Source organism: Diabrotica virgifera, chromosome 3, assembly GCF_917563875.1.
Source record: "Diabrotica virgifera virgifera chromosome 3, PGI_DIABVI_V3a".
Classification (NCBI taxonomy): Eukaryota; Metazoa; Arthropoda; class Insecta; order Coleoptera; family Chrysomelidae; genus Diabrotica; species Diabrotica virgifera.
This window is the reverse complement of record NC_065445.1, coordinates 178,044,955-178,065,960: the sequence shown is the minus strand read 5'-3', so window position 1 is coordinate 178,065,960 and position 21,006 is coordinate 178,044,955. Positions and strand designations below refer to the sequence as shown.

Sequence of the window (21,006 nt, the reverse complement as noted above, 5' to 3'; positions counted from 1 at the left end):
TTGTTTGATCCCATTTGGAGTTGACGACTATTCCAAGGTATATATACGAGTCAACGTGTTTGATTAGTTGGTTTTTTTTTAATTGTCTGGCAGGTTTTTGAATTTGGCTGACCAGCATCCATTTTGTTTTATTTATGTTGAGGTTAAGTCCTCTTTCTTTAATCGTTCTTTGTACCATGTCCATTAAGATACTGTAAAAAACAACACTTGTCCAAAAATTAAAATTTTGGCAAATCAAGAAAAACTTCCCAGACATCTGTTGTTTTCTATAGAAACATCCAAATGTTCTATGTAGTTTACTCCGGACATAAGAGATTTTTACAAAACTAAATGTGTCGGATGGATAAAGAAACTACTATTCTATGAGAAGAATACATAAAATCGAATTTTCTTAAAATGGACATGTATTGTTTTTCAAATAAACGCTTCAATTTTAAAAATGTTTATTCTGATACTGATTTATTAAATTGATTATTTTTTTCACCCGTCAAATTCTGACGTTTTTGCTTTTTCAGCCAATCACCACGCGTCTTTCTAGCCAATCATTGAGTGTAATACTGATAAAACAGCCTCTTCCTTGATAAAACAGTCTCTTCCCTGATAAAACTTAAGGTACCCTAAATTTCACATAATACGTACATACCTTAATTATGAACGACATTGGAAAATCTCATATTAGTTATAAAAATTGTGTTTTTAATAATTGTTTATTTTTGATTTAAACAGTTTTTTATGTATTAACAATATAATAAATAAATTGGTTCATTTTTAAATCATAAAATAATTTATCTATAACCTACTTAAGACATTGATCCTAGTTGTCTTAAAAATATTTCACAGATGCCCGTATTTACTAATAATACATATTGGTTCACAAAATAATCTTTTCAAATACCACTCGTCCTCTAAATTTTGCTTGATAAATTTTTTCGTTTTCATACTTAAACTTCTTTATTTAGGGTAAAATCACTCAAACAAACCGAAATGGATAAAATCACGAGTCCTTCGGACTCGTGATTTTATCATTCGGTTTGTTTTCGTAATTTTACCAAATAAAGAAGTTTTCGTGAAAACAAAAAAATTTATCGATAAAATTTAGAGTACTTGTGGTATTACCTTTGATAAACATAATTTCATTTATAACTGTTTAACAGTTAGTTTCAACGTTAACAAAAATAAGCAGAATAATTCAATTTGGACGTTACAAATTTGTATAGTTACGAACTGTCGCCGTTATGAAGTGTCGCCGATACGAACTGTCGCTATTACGAATTGTCCGTTACCATTTGTCCGGTTACGAACTGTCGCGTTACGAGATGTCATGGAACCGAAGAAAACACAAAGACGGAACGAGAAACAAAACAGGCACAATACAGGGACATGAACAGATCTAAAGGTAATAACACAAACCGAAGGAAAAACAAAGTACAAGTTAAGCACAGAAAAAAACAAAACAATTCTGAAAATGGCATCATGGAAAGTAAGAGGTATAAATGGAAAGGCAATATAACTGCGGGAAGAAACTAGAAATAAGAACATTGAAACAGTAGCTTTAACAGAGACAAAGAAGGAAGGAAGAGGATCAATAATATTAGAAAAAGGAATGTTACTAATATACAGTAAAGTGGTAGAAACGAAGAGAGCTCAGGCAAGAGTAGCGTGCATAATAAAGATGAATATTATCAACAAAGTAAAAAATTGGATATATTACAACGAACATATACTAAGAGTAGACGTAGATATGGATACAGAGGAAACCAATACAAAACTAATCATATGCTATGGACCAGATGAAGACGCAAAAAAACGAAAATAATGAGTTCTGGGATAAGTTCCCAGAAGTGATAAATATTTGTACCTACAGAGAAAATTATGATCACAGGAGACATGAACAGTAGAGTGGGAAAAGAAGCAGAAAAAGGGAACAATGTCATTGGACCTTATGGGGAGGAAAAAATAAACAAAACTGGAAATTACCACTCAAATTCTGTCTAGGTCTAGATAATAACCTGGTGATTATGAACACACACTCCCGGCATAAAAGTATACACAAGATCACAAGAGAAGTCAAATCAAGAGAAGAACAATCAATTATGGACTATACTATAGTGCAAAAAGCAGAAGAACTGGATAAGAGACGTAAGGGTGAAAAGGTGTTATGAAATTGGCAGTGACCACTATATACTGGAAACCACATTCAAAAGCAAAAGAAAAGAAATAAAAAGGAATGAGAGCATAAACAGAAAACACAAAGAAATAATAAAAAAATTATAAACTAAGGGAAGAATCAACGAATCAACGAAAATAATATACACAGAGGAGCTAGAGAAAGAGATGGAAAATGAACACGAAACAACAGAAATAATAGAAGAAGAATGGGAAAGATTTAAAAATGCGATGATAAAATCAGCTAATGCATTTGTGGGACTACAAGAAACAATAACAGAGAGAAACAAACATCTTGGTGGAATGATGAAGTGAAAAGATAAATAAAAGAAAAGAAGAAATTATAAAAACAATACGTAAAAGACAAAACACAAAAAAATATGAAAATTATAAGAGACAAAGAACAAAAATGAAAGAGATAGTGAAGGAAGAGGAAAAGAAAAGTTGGGAAAAATTCGGAAAAAAAATGGAAGAAAACAGCACAGAAACTGTAAAGTTATTTTATAGAACACTGAAGAACCTAAAAAGCAACAAAGAAACAAAGGTGAAACAAATAATGAACAAGGAAGGAACAATAATAAACGATAAGAAAATAATGGAAAGATGGAGGGAACACTTCGAGCTGATACTGAATGGAAAACAAGGGAATACAATGGAAAAAGAAAGCCAGATCAATAGAGGGTCCAGAGAAACACGGAAAATCAAGAAACTTTATAAAAAGAAGAACTGGAAGAAGCAATAAGAAAGATAAAGATTAGAGAAGTACCAGGAAGCGATGAAGTAGCACCAGAAATGATGAAATATATAGAGGTAAAAAAAAATTAATTTTTATAATTTGTTTAATTTGTTTTCATAAAAAAATTACTATGCATATAGAACCTAATATGGAAAATAAAAGTAATACCCAGACAATGGACAAATGCAGTAATTACAGTAGAATCCCGATTATCCGTGCTCCTTGGGACCGGAGGTGGCACGGATAATTGAAAAGCACGGATAATTGAGAAGCACGGATAATCCGAACATGTGTTTCTTATGTATAATACATAGTCGGAAAAATGAAAGAATACCCATGAACGATCACATCAAGCACTTATTTTGTATTTGCTTTCTTTTTCTATAAATAACAAACGTTTGTTATAGACAAGGACAGCAAATACAAGGAAAGTGATTGATGTGATCGTTCATGGGTACTCTTTGAGTGTGGCATCAAGAGTGTGGCAAGCAAAACCAATAGCGAAGAACAGAAGACGACGAAGCATTAAAGAATGGAATAGTCACATCTCGCAGATACTAGAAAGTAAGAGAAAAACTTGGCAAGAAGCAACACAAATGGCCACCAATAGGAAAGAATGGAGGAAGTTCATTGAGAGTTAGACGAAACTCCCGACACCTCAGAAGATTAAGACACTGATTAAGATTGAATGAATGGCCCAACACCGAAAGGTATCAATGAATGAGTCTACTGATTAAGTAAGTAAAGAAGTAAGTTTTTTCGCATCACCTTTTAGTTCAATTGTCAAACATTAAAGAGCAGGTGTCCAAGAATCAAGAAAACAGAAAATCATCGGCAATAGAAGAGGTGTGAGTGATATGAATTAAAAAAAATAATAATAGATTAAACAAAATTGTAGAAATAAATATCTGCAAAAAAAGAAACACAAGTAAAAAAAAAAAAGAAACGCAGTCAGTAAAAACTCTTAAAACACCTCAAAAACCCCATGGATGCCCGAACAAATAAAATCCGTAATGGCTTTCTTTAAATTTGATTTGAAGAAGGAAGTAGTACCAGGAAAACAAAAATGTGAATAGTGCAAATCAAAATACCCGGTATTAGAAATGAGAAAATTTACGGATATAAAGTTTAATTTGAAAAACTATTAGAGCCGCAATAAGCGACTAATAAATAATAATGACAATAAATTAATAACATAGATTTTATGCAAATTGTTTGCAAATAACTGACAAAGTTAAAAAACAAGAATTTGTTCTGTAATTTATTAGTTTTTTATTATCCCAAAAATGTCGGGCATAATTCAAGTATTAAGTCATGGTGTGTCAAGTGTGGTATTTATGACATCTCAAGGTACATGTGGCATCTGGTGCCACAAGTAATGTTATCATAGTTTTCCCTGTAGTTTTGTTTAGAAGGAGGGTATAACAAAATTAGAAATATATTACTGATCCACACCTAATTAGAATCAACCTGACGTATGTAGACTTGATGATGCCACTTTGCAGTCTGAAGCACAGATGCCACAACAAATGCGGCGCCGTGTATGTGTGTGTGTGTGTGTGTGTGTGTGTGTGTGTGTGTGTGTGTGTGTGTGTGTGTGTGTGTGTGTGTGTGTGTGTGTGTGTGTGTGTGTGTGTGTGTGTGTGTGTGTGTGTGTGTGTGTGTGTGTGTGTGTGTGTGTGTGTGTGTGTGTGTGTGTGTGTGTGTGTGTGTGTGTGTGTGTGTGTGTGTGTGTGTGTGTGTGTGTGTGTGTGTGTGTGTGTGTGTGTGTGTGTGTGTGTGTGTGTGTGTGTGTGTGTGTGTGTGTGTGTGTGTGTGTGTGTGTGTGTGTGTGTGTGTGTGTGTGTGTGTGTGTGTGTGTGTGTGTGTGTGTGTGTGTGTGTGTGTGTGTGTGTGTGTGTGTGTGTGTGTGTGTGTGTGTGTGTGTGTGTGTGTGTGTGTGTGTGTGTGTGTGTGTGTGTGTGTGTGTGTGTGTGTGTGTGTGTGTGTGTGTGTGTGTGTGTGTGTGTGTGTGTGTGTGTGTGTGTGTGTGTGTGTGTGTGTGTGTGTGTGTGTGTGTGTGTGTGTGTGTGTGTGTGTGTGTGTGTGTGTGTGTGTGTGTGTGTGTGTGTGTGTGTGTGTGTGTGTGTGTGTGTGTGTGTGTGTGTGTGTGTGTGTGTGTGTGTGTGTGTGTGTGTGTGTGTGTGTGTGTGTGTGTGTGTGTGTGTGTGTGTGTGTGTGTGTGTGTGTGTGTGTGTGTGTGTGTGTGTGTGTGTGTGTGTGTGTGTGTGTGTGTGTGTGTGTGTGTGTGTGTGTGTGTGTGTGTGTGTGTGTGTGTGTGTGTGTGTGTGTGTGTGTGTGTGTGTGTGTGTGTGTGTGTGTGTGTGTGTGTGTGTGTGTGTGTGTGTGTGTGTGTGTGTGTGTGTGTGTGTGTGTGTGTGTGTGTGTGTGTGTGTGTGTGTGTGTGTGTGTGTGTGTGTGTGTGTGTGTGTGTGTGTGTGTGTGTGTGTGTGTGTGTGTGTGTGTGTGTGTGTGTGTGTGTGTGTGTGTGTGTGTGTGTGTGTGTGTGTGTGTGTGTGTGTGTGTGTGTGTGTGTGTGTGTGTGTGTGTGTGTGTGTGTGTGTGTGTGTGTGTGTGTGTGTGTGTGTGTGTGTGTGTGTGTGTGTGTGTGTGTGTGTGTGTGTGTGTGTGTGTGTGTGTGTGTGTGTGTGTGTGTGTGTGTGTGTGTGTGTGTGTGTGTGTGTGTGTGTGTGTGTGTGTGTGTGTGTGTGTGTGTGTGTGTGTGTGTGTGTGTGTGTGTGTGTGTGTGTGTGTGTGTGTGTGTGTGTGTGTGTGTGTGTGTGTGTGTGTGTGTGTGTGTGTGTGTGTGTGTGTGTGTGTGTGTGTGTGTGTGTGTGTGTGTGTGTGTGTGTGTGTGTGTGTGTGTGTGTGTGTGTGTGTGTGTGTGTGTGTGTGTGTGTGTGTGTGTGTGTGTGTGTGTGTGTGTGTGTGTGTGTGTGTGTGTGTGTGTGTGTGTGTGTGTGTGTGTGTGTGTGTGTGTGTGTGTGTGTGTGTGTGTGTGTGTGTGTGTGTGTGTGTGTGTGTGTGTGTGTGTGTGTGTGTGTGTGTGTGTGTGTGTGTGTGTGTGTGTGTGTGTGTGTGTGTGTGTGTGTGTGTGTGAGAGAGAGAGAGAAAAATTGGCTTGGATGCGGGTCCGTTAGCCACAGATTTTTATTTTATTTTTACCTCAATTTATTAGTTATGTTATATTTATAAATATTTCACTTAAATGACTATATTTGTTTCTTTCAAGTAGTTTATGAGTAATTTAAATATTTCCATTTTATGACAACTTATTAGATATTCTTTATTTATTTATTATTTATTTACGGACCGAAGTCCATTAGTACATGATACAATTAAATTAAAATGTCACACAAATTAGAAAAATAAGATCTAGTAGGTACAAAATTGGTAAATACATAACAAACAATAATAAAGAATAAAATTACTTGCTCTCATTTAACAATTGAGAGCTAGAACATTTTGAAATTGACAAATACAACTTATCCTAGAACAAAGACAATAACAGTAACAGTAGTTGACAAATCAGTCTTGAAATTAGAACATTAAGTTAAGTATAAATGTAATTGTGTGGAAAACGCAGTAAAGTCGTTCACAAAGAAATCAATTTGCGGAGATAATGTGTTTGCTAATTTAATAGTTTTAGAGAGATAGGAACTTGAACCATAATTTGTGCGGTTAATGACCTCGTGGAAGGTGGTCACAGAACGGGTGGTTCTTGAAGGTACATGTAGACCAATTTTATTTAAAAGTGGGATACAGAATTTATGACCATGAATTAAGTTATATAAGAAGCAAAGATCTTTATGTTGACGACGACTCTGTAATGAGTCAAGTCGAATAATTTGCAGTAAAGACTCATAACTTTGACCAGTGAGATGCATCTTATAAGCATAATAGCGTAAGAATTTACGCTGAACTTGTTCGATTTTATTAATATGACAGTTATATTGAGGTGACCAAACACATGATGCATAATCTAAATGTGGTCTAACCAAAGAACAATAAAGAAATTTTAAAGAACGACCAGTCGTAAAGTCATAGCTGCATCTTTTAACAAAGCCAAGCATCTTTAATGACTTAGAAACCATGCTATTAATGTGTAGGTTGAAATTCAAGTTAGTATCAAGAATAACACCCAGATCTATAAGTGAGTCAACTAATTGTAACCTAGTGTCCCGTATAAAGTAAGAATTATTCTCAAAGTGTCTTAGTCGAGTAAAAGTTATAGCATGGCATTTGTTGCATTTAAGTCCATACCATTAAGTGAGCACCATTCCACAAGACCATTAAGATCTGATTGCAAATTGTAGTGATCCAAATCAGAGGTAATTATGTGAAATAATTTAAGGTCATCAGCAAATAGAAGAAATTGAGCAAAATTGAAGCTTTTATTTATGTCATGTATAAATAAATTAAAAAGGATAGGTCCTAAGTGGGAGCCTTGAGGTACACCCGATGTAACTATAATTTCATTAGAGAAATAATTCTTAATACGAACTATCTGCCTTCTATCTAATAGATAATTTCGAATCCAACTAAGCAGAGGATCAGAGAAACCCAACTGTTCGATCTTATGTAACAATAACGTATGGTTGACTCTATCGAATGCCTTGGAAAAATCTGTATAAATCGCATCTACCTGTTGTTTACTTTCCAATGCTTCATTTAAGAAGGAGGTATAATTTAACAAGTTCATTTCAGTTGATCTCCCCATAACAAAACCATACTGTTGTTCAATGATTACATTTTGTATAGTAGGCTTAATTTTGTCACATATTAAACTCTCGGATAGTTTAGGTATAGTATTAAGGATACTAATAGGTCTGTAGCTCTGTACCCTGCTTCTATCTCCATTCTTGAATATCGGTGATATAAAACTAACTTTCCAAACGGGAGGGAATTCACTCGTTTGTAATGATTTTTGAAAAATAAAGAATAAGGGACGAGCAAGATTAAAACTACAGTATTTCAGTAACTTGGGTGGGATTCCATCAGGCCCTGGACCCTTATGTATGTTTAGCTGGGATAATTTGGTATATACCTCTGAAATAGATAAGTCACAACCAGTAATGTTGAAACTAGTGTTAGCCCTTGCACTATTTGGAATAGGACATTCGTCCTCACTATATACTGCAGCAAAGTACTGAGCAAACATCTTGGCTATGGTAGCACCATCGGAACTGGTTTGGCCATTATGGTTTAAAGTGTTCGGAATGCTATTATTGTTCCTTTTAGAATTTACGAACCTCCAGAAGCTTTTAATGTTACTAGGAAGTGTATGTTCAACGTTTGCTACAAACTGATTGTATGCTTGACCTGATAAGGACTTGCATATCAACCTCAATCTAGAAAATTCATTATAGTCTTGAGGTAACCTGGTCACTTTAAATTTCTTATGAGCTTTCTTTTTAGCAATGATGCAGTTTCTTAACTCTCGGGTATACCATTTAGGAAAATTGCCGGTATAAAACTTTTTCATTGGTACACAAACATCGATAGCGCCATATAAGACATCATAAAGTATATTGACCATATCATCTAAACTTTTGTCTCTGAAAATTTCATCCCAGTATATTACCATAGTATATTGACCATATCATCTAAACTTTTGTCTCTGAAAATTTCATCCCAGTATATTGTGTCTAAGTAATCAGAAATACCTTGAAAATTTGCTGATTTAAAGTCGTAGAAAAAGCCTTCAGCTTTCATTTCATCAGTTAAAACATCTCCGCGGTTTAAATTAAAGCATAAAGGAGGGTGGAAACTATCGGGGTCAACTAATCCCTCATCAGCTTCTGCGACAATGCAATTTTCATCATGAACCAAAACTAGATCAAGTAATGAGTTTACATTATTATAGATGTTATTGCGTTGGAAAAGATTTTGATAGGAACATATATGATTCATAATATTTATAGCATCTTCTTCGATTAAAGGAATGTGTGGAGCAGCAATTGCCGTAGAACAAAAATTATCATGAGACCAAGTACAGTGTAGGTTGAAGTCCCCTGCAATACAGAAATGAGAGGTGGGAAATGTATTTGAAAGATTATCGATACTGTTATTGAAAGAGATATATTTTTCTAAAGCAGACTTAGGAGGAAAATAAAGCGCTGCCACAATAAGCGGACAATTAGTACTGCCAACAGCCACATATATTTGTTCTATACCTGGAAAAGATTCCAGCAGTTAGAACTCCCCCCCCCCCTCTGCTCGCAGTACTAGTGAGGTGAGAACGGTCCTTTCTATATATTACATAATCAGTAAGATCAAGTTCTGAGTCAAATATTTGGTCATTTAACCAAGTTTCAGTAAATATAATTATATCATAACAAACTCCCTGCGAATTGTTTCTAATAACACGAAGTTTAGTGCGCAATCCACGACAATTTTGATAAAAGATAGAAAAAGGAGACTTATGAAGATGGTTAAAACTTAGTTTTTTGTAACAATTTGAGGTACACCACGAATATACTTAATTATTAAATTTTGTTCGCCCTTGGAAGTCCGGTCTTGTAGTTGCGTCTTCATATTTTTCTCATAAGCTTGCTGTTTTGGAGTTAGATCAGGAGTTATGAATACATGCGAACCTTTTAATGCTGAACGGCCCTTTAATATAGTTTGGACATCATAATTACTGGGTAAGAGAACTTTAAGGCTTCTGTTACCAGACTTATTCTTCTTTCCTACTCTAACAGCCTTTTGAATAGGTATGGGCTCATTGGTAATTTTCATAAAAACTGACTTTACTGCTTCCATATCGTTGTTGGATTCAGGCATATTAAAGATCATCAAATTATTTGAGCGTTGTTGACGTTCATAAATTTCTGCAAGAGTATTTTCATCCGACGAACTATTCCCTTTTAAATTGCTTTTTAATATTTCAAGTTCATTTTTTAGTTCCTTGGTTTCCTTATCTTTTTCTTTCCTCAACTGCTTAATATCATTTTTGATGGTATTCACTTCTATGTTTAGTTTGTCAATCTGTTGCAATAAAACAGGTATTTTCTTAAATGCCGATCGACATTCAAGACAAAAATATACTAGAGTCTTTTTCTGGATAACTACAGCTCTCGATTCTGATGCACATAGACCAGTGCAATTATCAGTGGCATGCATTGTTAAATGACAGCTATCGCAAGTAGCGGTTTTGTCTTCATCCTCCAAAGAATTTTTACAAGTTGAACATTTACTGACCATAATTGTTACTGTTTAATTATATTCAACTACTGGCCTATGGAACTTGAATAAATCGAGTTTTTGTCTGCTAATGAGGTTTTACAGTTTTTGTTATATGTTTATAAATTCTGCAGGAAGTAATTACATCAAATTGATGCACAGAAGACACAATTTGGAAAATTCAACAATGGATCTTGTACAGAATTTCATACAGTTTCCTTTGATATAAAAATCAATATTTATTTTGAAGTATTTACCAACAGAAGACAGGATTTTGAGGAGCACTTTTTACACATCAACTCACTTCGACTGTGACTTATAGACTGTACTTGACTATGCTAGTTCTATACTAATTATTGGAAAATGAACTTGTGTTTGTCGTAAATTGTAATATAATTGATTTATATATCTCTCGTTAATTTCGCATTCAAAGAAAATATGGTTCAAATCTCTAATCGAAACATTATCACAAAAACAGACTGATGAATTAACTATTCTTAATTTGTGCAGATGTGCCTCATATTTCCGTGTCGAGTTTTCAATCTGACGATAGTAGAAATATCTTGCTTTGGCAGGTTATACTTAAATATGTATTCAGGTGACGGAGGAAGCTCTTGATGTAAAGAAAAATATAAATTTTTTGATATGCTTGAAATATTTTTCCATTGTTTTTTCCATATTTTATTTATTCTAGCTTTGACGTCATTTATTGCATCTGTTATATATTTGTCATTTATTTATACGTTCCGTATGATGATTTAGATTTTAGATGAAAATAGAGATAGGAAATAGAGGATAATAAAAGAGGGCACCAAACAAGTTTTGAACGAAAAAGCAATTTACAACGAATAGAAGATAATTATTAATGAAATATTAAAGAAAAAAAAGTAAAATAATTATTTACAAATAAAATATCAAAGATGTGACGTTTGCAACGTTACAAGTATTAATCATTAAAGGTTTTCATTTTTCGTGAAAAATACATGTTTTAAATCTGTTTTTTAACTATAAGTAAACTAAAAGTTTTACAAAAAAATTATTGTTGCCAAAATTAAAGATAAAAATCGAATAAATTCCTTACTTATAAAACCTTTTGATATTAATTCAACGTGAGTTATAGACATAATTGAATGTATATTTTTTTCGGCGAGTACTCAAATCTAAGTATTCATAACGGGAAAACGATCCATTTTATAACACATACGTACTAAAAATTTATCAAATTACTCAGAAAGAAAGAAGTTGATAGCATCAAAATTGATGCACAAAAATTTTCATTTATTCTCGAAAAATTTTTACAAAGAAATGGCATTGTTCTTATTTTAGAATAACTCCAATAATTTTTGTATCAGATTCGTCTAAAAACGATTTGAAAGATAATTTCAAGGGCTATAAAATAGTATTAAATTTAATCTGGTAAATTCCTTATTTTTTTAAGGTAAAACGTTAAAGAGCCCCGGTAACATAGTTATCGCAATAAAATTTAGTCTTTAAACGTTTCTATCTCGGTTATTTATCCTGCAAAAATATTAAATAAGTAAAATATTTGTTAAAGAAAAAACTTAAATTTGGTTCTGTATCATTTTTTAAGTTTATCGAGTATTTTGGGGCGAATTGCGATTTTTTTTAAATCATCTATTTTATTTTTCAAAAATATGCCTTCTAAACCTGTCAATTTTTTGAGGTCATTACTTATGCTAAAATAAAGAAAATCTTATAGGGATTACTATAAATTTAAATTTTTGTAAAAATGGCGTATATTTTTCCTTTTTTCCTAAAAGAATCGAAAGGGTTAATCAGGGTTCATTATTTTCATCATAACTTGCTTAATTTTGATGCTATCAACTTCTTCTGGAGCTCATTTGGTAGGTATTCCTAAGTCCTTTGACAAGTGTTGAGTCAAGTATATTTTATAAAAAGCATCGGTTTTCCCTTATTTAAGTTTGAATACTCAAACCTTGTTTTCATTAGTAGGTCGAGTAATCTGGACAGGTACTGAATATGCCTGCAGTTCTACCAATGAAAACGTAATTGGTCGAGTAAAGTATAGTATAGATCAGAGGTTCCCAACCAGTGTACTGGTGTGCCCTGAAGTCCCTGTAGGTGTGCCACGAAATTTTACTGTCTTTTTTTATTAGTATTTACTTTTTTAATTCGCCCTGATAACAACTTTTACCGACTATTTTTCATTGAATAAAACTTCTGTTCTGCTCTTGTCTGCTGTTTCAATAGTTCAACACTCGACCAACAGAATGCGGTAGCAGCATTATCGTATGCAGACGTGCGTTAGTTCAACATATTACGGCTTGTGGCGATAGCGTTTGAAGACACTCGCATCTCACGCAGACAGTCGTTGGTCAAACTTTAAGCTATCAAGTCCCGTATGATTGAATTTATTTGCACGTTGTAGTCAGAGTTAGGCTACTGCTCGCTTTTAGTCCAAAAGGAAAATCCAGATATTATTTTCACACATTGTTTTTTACACAGAGAAGCACTTGTTGCTAAGTCATTGATGCCTGAACTGAATGACGTTTTGCAAACTGTTGTGAAAATGGATTTTCAAAAAAGGAATTTATTCAATTTTTTATTATATTTAATTTTGATAATCAGAACTTTTTTGTAAAAACTTCTAATGAAAACAAGGCTTTAGATTTGAGTACTCGCCGAAGAAGATATATGTATGTACATTCAATTACCTTTAACTCACTTTGAATTAATAGTAAATAGATGGGGAAAGACAGTTTTTGTTTCTATTTGATTCAGAGTTGGACAACCATTTCCAGACAGCTGTTTCTGCTTCCTCAGGCTTTGTCAATGGAGCTATGTAGTCACAACTCTGAACCAAACACTAACGAACTGTCTTATTTAAGTGAAATTACCACGAACGTGCTATCCGTTGCAAGATAATTCGGACGGAATTCCCTAGATTAAGAGACTACGCCAATATCAAGCACAAAATAATCTGGGGAATTCGATAGTACTTTCGAATTCGATAGTACTTCGAACTATTCGAAGCGCCAGAATAATATTTAGAATTTTATACTGACGCGTTGTTAGCCTTTTTTGTTTTTCCGATGACCTGGCTGGGTTTGAACTCGCATACCTCACGGCGAAGTGAAGTGATGTCAGCCGCTAGTCGCACTGAGCTATCCGATCGACTAATTAAATAATTAAAAACAATAAAAATAATATTTTAAAAAATAACTATTTTAAATCTAAGACTTTTCGTTAAAAGAAACTGCTTTCTGGCAGTATCCTAAATCCCTGGCTTTTACAATTTATAGCACAGAGACGACAAATATCGAAAAAGCGGAAAGCACACGGTCACGTATTCACTTTCTTTTCGTCTAGGCAAAGGTCCGAAAGACAGTTTCAAGTACTCAAAATTTGAGAAGGAAAATTTCCCTTTTCATGTTTACTCAGATTTTGAGTACTCGAAACTGTCTTTCGGACCTTTTTCTATACGAAAAGAAAGTGACCGTGTCCTTTCCGCTTTCTTCTATATTCGTCGTTTCTGTAGTTATAAATTGTAAAAGCCAGGGATTTGGGATGCTGCCAGAAAGCAGTTTCTTTTAACGAAAAGTCTTAGATTTAAAATATTGTTTATTATTTTTATGTTAGTTATTTTTAATTATTTAATTATAGACCTGGATCCTGGATTAATAGCAAGCTGAAAATTTGTTAATAGCTTAACGGTGTCTAGTCGGACAAACTTTGATGCACGGGAACACTGGAACAGGGGAAGTTTTAATTGTGGAGCATGTTAAACGTGTCGTCCTAACAAGTTTATGATTGTGAAAAATAGCAAGTTGTTTTTAAGTTTATTCAATAGCCAAAACATTATATAATATATGAGAAACTGTTTGTCCGACAAAAATGTTGGGCATTTTAACGAGTCCGACACGTAGAACATGTCACATCACAGGAATTATGTTGGTGATAAATAGCAGTCTGATTTTTGCATGAGAGTTTAATGAAAGGTTAAAAAATCAATTGGAAGTTCTGTCCGACAAAATTAATGGGAAGTTTTCGCAGTCCGACATTCTAAACATGTAAGATATAGACAAAAATGCTGGTGATAAATAACTTTCCGACAAAAACGAAATTTTAATAAGGGGTAGATTTCGTAGTCGGACAATTTAAAAAAATAATTTTTGAAATTTCAATAACGGGTGATTATTCTATGTCAAAAGTACCTACAATCAATTACAATCGATATCGTTCGATTTATCTCGACATAATTTAGGTACCTTACTGCAATACATTCTAAGTAGTAGATTAGGCAAAGTATGGACCACTCTGTGCATCGAGGTGTAACGCCAATATTATGCCATCTTTGTCTGTCACATGCGCGGGATCGCTTGGTTAAAAGAGATAGATAGACCACCGATCGACTGTTTGCTCTGTATTCCCTGCCTACCCTTAATAATATATCTATGAATACATTGCCATTTAAGAATATTAAGTGCGTTCGCGGGTGCTTGTCGACGACTAGTCGGCGACAAATTAGCAGCAAAACGCATGCGCACTTTAAAATGATATAAATAATATCGTTAATAGATAAATATACATGGTATATTTACCTAGTATAATTTAATAATTAGTTATTAATATTAAATCAATATAAATAAACCTTGTATATTTATCTATTAACGGTATTATTTATATTAAGTGAGGTTAGAAATTGTCGGCGACAATTTGTCAACTGTACCCGCGAACGCACCTAGTCCAAGCTGAGACTAAAAACTGTCACTTTTAACAATAATTCATAATAAATTGCAATCGTAACTTCAAATTTAAACTAATCGATTTAGTTTGGCAGCAAATTATTTCTAGCCATGTGACATATTACATTATATATTTCATTTGTAGAAATTTGAGAAAAATTACGATAACGATGTATACAAATTGAATAAATAATTTATTTAGGTACCCTTTTTCAACGAAGCCCTTTTTAACTCTAAAAGCATTATAGCACGAAGAATGATATCCAATAGAATTTTGTAAATACGAACTTTGTAAAATGTTCGACAATTTTACTCAAAAATGTTCCGTTGAATTGTTTCACTTTTTCATTTGGTGGCTTGAAATTTAAACTGTTCACACTCAAAAATAAACACAAAAACACTCCATAGTTAATATAAATTTTAATTTCCAACACACGAGGCAAACAGAAAGTCAGAGACCATGTGCTTTCAAATAAGTAGTGTTCGCTCTGTACAACATGAACGTATTCAGAGTAAGTTCGGGATTAGTTTCCAATGCGCAGGCGTCAACGTAAACTTATCCTGGACATGCTCAGGATTTTTCACTCCGCGAACAAATTTTCGGAGTCGTAATGTAATGACGGGTTGCATACATTAAGGTTAGAGAAGGAAGCCTTTTGTTGTCCCTTTCTTATTTCGAAATCAATGTCAAAAAAAATGCAAATGCAACAAATTTGTATGTCAAAGTCAACAAAGAGAAAGAGACTAAAAGCAACAGGCAAAGGATTAACTTTCTATTCAATAATTTAATGCCTTTCTTAGAAGTTAGAAATTTGATTAGCGTCTTTCTTTATTATTTCGACAATATAATGTGGTATTTCCAATTCCACGCCGAAATCCGGCTTACATTTTTGTAGAGAGTAAAAGATTGTTGATATTTAGATATAGAAATTACCTTTATTTCTAACTTCCTGGGGGTTGAACATTATCTGAAGGAAGGAATAATTTAGTAAAGCAATCATTTCCAATTTTGATATGTATGTATTGAATTTGATAGGTTGTGGTTGTGGCATTGTGTTGTGGTTTATTCAATGAACTGTCAATACGGATGGAATGGCCCTGCCCCATTCAAATAGTGAAGCGAGATTGCCACCACCATACAAGAGAGAGGTCCTAGAGAGAGACAGAGAAGGTGCTGGAAAATTTGACAGGCCGTGTAATTTCAGTTGCCTATAACAACTTAAATACGGGAAATGGACCTAATATTTTTTTAACTTGGTATCAGGGCTGATAGGCAGTATTTAAAAATTAAGTTAAGTTAATAAAGTTAAAAAAATATGAGGTATATTTCCCCGATTTAAGTTGATGTAGGCAACTGAAATTACACGGCCTGTCAAATTTTCCAGCACCTTCTCTGTCTCTCTCTAGGACCTCTCTCTTGTATCGTGGCCGCATTAATTTTCTTCGTGCCTGTGCCTATTCCATCCGTATTGACAGTTCATTGGGTTTATTACACCACAAAAATAATGAAATATAACAAGACACAAGAAATAGTTTCAGAATAAGTTTGATGTGTTGTTGCTGAAGATAAGATATTGATTAGATGCTGAAGATAAGATAAGATATTGATAAGATGCTGAAAAATAAACCACAAGAATATGTAGGTACTTATAAGCTCATCTAGATAGAATAAATTAAGTAAAAACAGAGTACAATTTATTGTAATACTTGTTCGGTGGTAATACGTACTACCGTAATAGATAATTATCGAATATCGAATGAAAATAATACTAGAAAAGGTACCTACTTATTTATAAACATACGAAATGGCAAACATTAACAAAAACAACTAAAAAAGTTTTAATATAAAAAATATTAAAATTTGTTTGAAGAATATTTAAATGATACAACACTTTACATAATTTCAAAACTTTAAAAACCAGAATCTACATCTACAAGTTGTTTAACAAAACAATATTTTAGGTTAAGAATTGGAAGGAGTAAGAACAGAATGTCAAGAAATTCTTCCCAAATATTTTGTGCGCCTGTGCGAACTTAAAATCCGAAACAAAATCCTCGTCGTCGAGAGGGTATTCCGGACACGTTCAGGATCTTTTTTCTGTACTGCGCGAACACCGAATTAAAAATCCGGAGGGTTTTCAGAGGGAAAGATTTGAACTCCGCGAACGCTCGATTTTGTAATGCGCAGGCGTTTTCCCTCTGGGTATACCCAGGATGTCCTGCGCGATCAAAGCTATAATAATTTGTACAGAGCACAAAATGTCAGACAGAAAATGCAGCCTTCTACATAAACATACGTACATCTATGCTTATAAGCACCGAATTTTTACACTCTTCACATTTTTCAACGTCGTTTTACAGGGTTAAGATTTGGTGATGGAAAAAAATGTATACAACGTTTTTTGTAGGAAATTTTCCATACTTTCTGATGGGCCTAATTAGAAAACCGTAAGTCGTTGCTTTCACATGTTCTATGACATTTTTTTATTATCATTTTGAGAATATCTTGAACAAATTCCACCAAAAAAAAATCATTTTTTTGCAATATATACATGCATTAATACTTACCTCACTGTTTTTGGAGTGTGTATGTATGTACACTCCTGGCCAAAAAAACCTGGACACATTGAAAATAGGTCATTTTTGATGTCACGTATCTTCTAAACCTGTTGTCCGATTTTAGTGATTTTTTTAATATATTATAGCCTTATTCTTTAACAATATCGCTGTGATAATATTGTTGCTAGACCGGTAAATTGTCATTGTATACCGGGTGTATCAATCAAACTGTGTTTTTTTCTCAAAGTTCGCCACACCCTGTAGAATATTCTAGCAATTATAAAATACTAAAATTAAAACCCAACTATAGCCTCATGTTTTCTTAACATTTGGTTGTTTGATTCATTCTCTTATGTTGGATAATAAAAAAGTTAGGTACTTTAACAACTAGCGATGTTTTCATCAATGCAGGAAGATTTAAAATAAGTATAACAAACTTTAAAGGGTAATTTGCATGAAAAAATAATGACAGTTTGCTTTATAAACGTATGTTCGCAAATGCTTTGTTTCTGAGATACAGGGTGTTGAAATTTTTCTTACAAACTGACGGTTTATGTATTGCTCTAAAACCGGTTGAGGTATGCAAATGAAATTTGGTAGGTTTTAAGAGAAAGTTATTGCGCATTTTTGACGTACAATTAAAAATTTTATATTCACCATTGGCGTGCATACGAGTAACAAGACCGGGTAGTATGACCCGTATGCACGCCAATGGTGAATATACAATTTTTAATTGTACGTTAAAAATGCGCAATAACTTTCTCTTAAAACCTACCAAATTTCATTTGCATACCTCAACCGGTTTTAGAGCAATAAATAAATCATCAATTTGTAACAAGCAATTCAACATCCCGTATCTTGGAAACGAAGCATTTGCGAACATACGTTTATAAAGCAAACTGTCATTATTTTTTCATTCAAATTACCCCTTAAAGTTTGTTATACTTATTTAAAATCTCCCTGTATTGATGAAAAACATGGCTAGTTGTTAAAGTAACTAACTTTTTTATTATACAACATAAGAGAATGAATCAAAAAACAGAATGTTAAGAAAACATGAGGCTATAGCTGGGTTTTAATTTTAGTATTTTATAAATGCTAGAATATTCTACAGGGTGTGGCGAACTTTGAGAAAAAAACACAGTTTAATTGATACACCCGGTATACAATGACAATTTATCTGTCTAGCAACAATATTATCACAGCGATATTGCTAAAGAAAAAGGCTATAACATATTAAAAAAATCACCAAAATCGGACCACAGGTTTAGGAGATACGTGACATCAAAAACGACCTATTTTTAAGGTGTCCAGGTTTTTTTGGCCAGGAGTGTATATACATGTGCAAGTATGTGAATATAAATAATAATATACAACTAAAATAGCTTTATCAATATGCGACAAGTCATTCTGAAAAAATGATTTTTTATTTATTTCCTTGGATTTTCCCAAACTTTTTGTCCGACATATAACTTTTTGCGTTACAAAATATAATTTGTACATAAAAAAATCAAAATTAGCTTGCTATTTATCACCAACATTTTTGTCTATATCTTACATTTTTAGAACGTCGGACTACGAAAACTTCCCATTAATTTTGTCGGACAGAACTTTCAATTGATTTTTTAACCTTTCATTAAACTCTCATGCAAAAATCAGACTGCTATTTATCACCAACATAATTCCTGTGATGTGACGACACGTTAAAATGCCCAACATTTTTGTCAGACAAACATTTTTTCATATATTATATAACGTAGTCTATTGAATAAACTTAAAAACAACTTGCTATTTTTCACAATCATAAACTTGTCAGGACGACACGTTTATCATTCTCCACAATTAAAACTTCCCCTGTTCCAGTGTTGCCGTGCATCAAAGTTTGTCCGACTAGACGCCGTTAAGCTATTAACAAATTTTCAGCTTGCTATTAATCAACTTTTCTTTCTTACGCGGGATCCAGGTCTATTATAACAAACTTTGTATCTGGGGCTTTCCGTCTTTTTCTTATTAAATAAATGGTTTTTCAAATAAGGAAGTTATTCAATTTTTTATTATATTTACTTTTGGTAATCAGAATTTTTTTGTAAAAACTATAGTTTTTGAGCATGAAAACATGCAGCGAAAAATTAAAATCTTTGGTCTATTAACTCAAAAAGTATTGATTTACGTAATAACTTAATACGGCAAATTTTGCTTAGAATTTGTTCCTTTATCGTTTTATGGGGTTATTTTTAATAAAATAATTTTCACCTACGAGAAGTGGTGGCACCCACCAGGGTAAAACGCTTGGCACTACGTCTCTTTTGTTTCTTGAGGTATTCTCTAAGTACTCACCAATTTTCACGAAAATCAATGGAAATTGAACGAAATTGAAGGTGTAAACCTTCAGTGACTGTACTAAATATATTTATTATAGTTTCAGTTCATCTCCTGTATCATCTAAAGAGAAAACAACCACAAGTTCATCGGTGTCATCTAGATTCCAAGAACAATACAAAATAACCAGGCGAAACAGTATTACTGAGGGACTAGCTCCACAATTCAGCCAAAAACGCAGGAATTCTTTGGGAAAGGAAACGGGCATAATGTCATCTCTCCGTAAAGTTAGAGAAAATTTGCTCAAATCACCCTATTATGATCAGAAAACTGGCATTTTGGTAGATGGAAATAATAAAATAGAGACTGATGTTGAAAAGAAAGTTACTTTTAAGAAATCTTTAAACAATTCAGTAAGTATTTATAATTTTTCATATTATCTTGTTCTATATTATTGCTATTTTAGTATTCCCCAAGATATTTTACCGGAGATGAGAAACAGTTTTTACGCCACATGTTATCCTTTTAGGATTTTGTTCTGAAGCCATTTTCTTGTGGCATCTTAATTTATTTTTACTGGGAATTACTCACAATTTTTGTTAAAATATTAGTCCAGGAGCCAAAGCTTTTCACCTCGCAATTTTTACAGAATGAATCAATTTGCTTGATAATTTGAGAATAAGTAGTGGGTAGTCCATGAATTAAAATCTATGTGATGCCGACAGACTCTTTTACCATGGAGGTAGTTGCCACCCCATCTCGGGGGTGGAAATTTTTTATTATATTTTGACCGCAAAAGTTAATAAAAACATTCATTCTGAGCAAAAAATGTTCTATACATTTTTTTGATAGAATTCATAGTTTTTGATTTATTCGCTATAGAAAGTGTTAGTTTTATATCTAAAAAATCAATGTTTTTCGATGGTATACTCATTTACGGTTCACTCAATTTTTGGCGTAGAACAAATTTTATCAAACCAAGTTCTTGGGAATGAAATTACCTACAATTTCATATTTAAACATTTTTTCGTATCTCTGATGCTAAGCTTTCTAGTCTGAAGAAAATGGCATTTTTTACCAAATCGCAAACATTGATATTCGCTTTAAAGTTCAGTTTTTTTAAAAACTAATCATTCTAAGCCAGTCAAACTTCTAGAATCTCTTAATAATACATAAATAATAAGTCCAAAGACTAAAAACAACGCTAACTTACATTATTATGCTTCCAATTGGATTTCTCCTCTTTTTTTCAAAAAAATATATTGATTTTTTAAC

General features: G+C 33.5%; 1 protein-coding gene across 3 annotated transcripts in view; it reads left to right on the top strand.

Moving 5' to 3' along the window:
• The window catches only part of LOC126882227 (uncharacterized), a 143,759-nt gene that overhangs the window by 114,339 nt on the left and 8,414 nt on the right, over window positions 1-21,006 (top strand). For all 3 annotated transcript variants that reach the window (XM_050647040.1, XM_050647038.1, XM_050647039.1), the window contains one exon: window positions 19,832-20,144. In XM_050647040.1, the coding sequence (XP_050502997.1) occupies window positions 19,832-20,144 (313 nt within the window). The remainder of the gene's footprint in view (window positions 1-19,831; window positions 20,145-21,006) is intronic.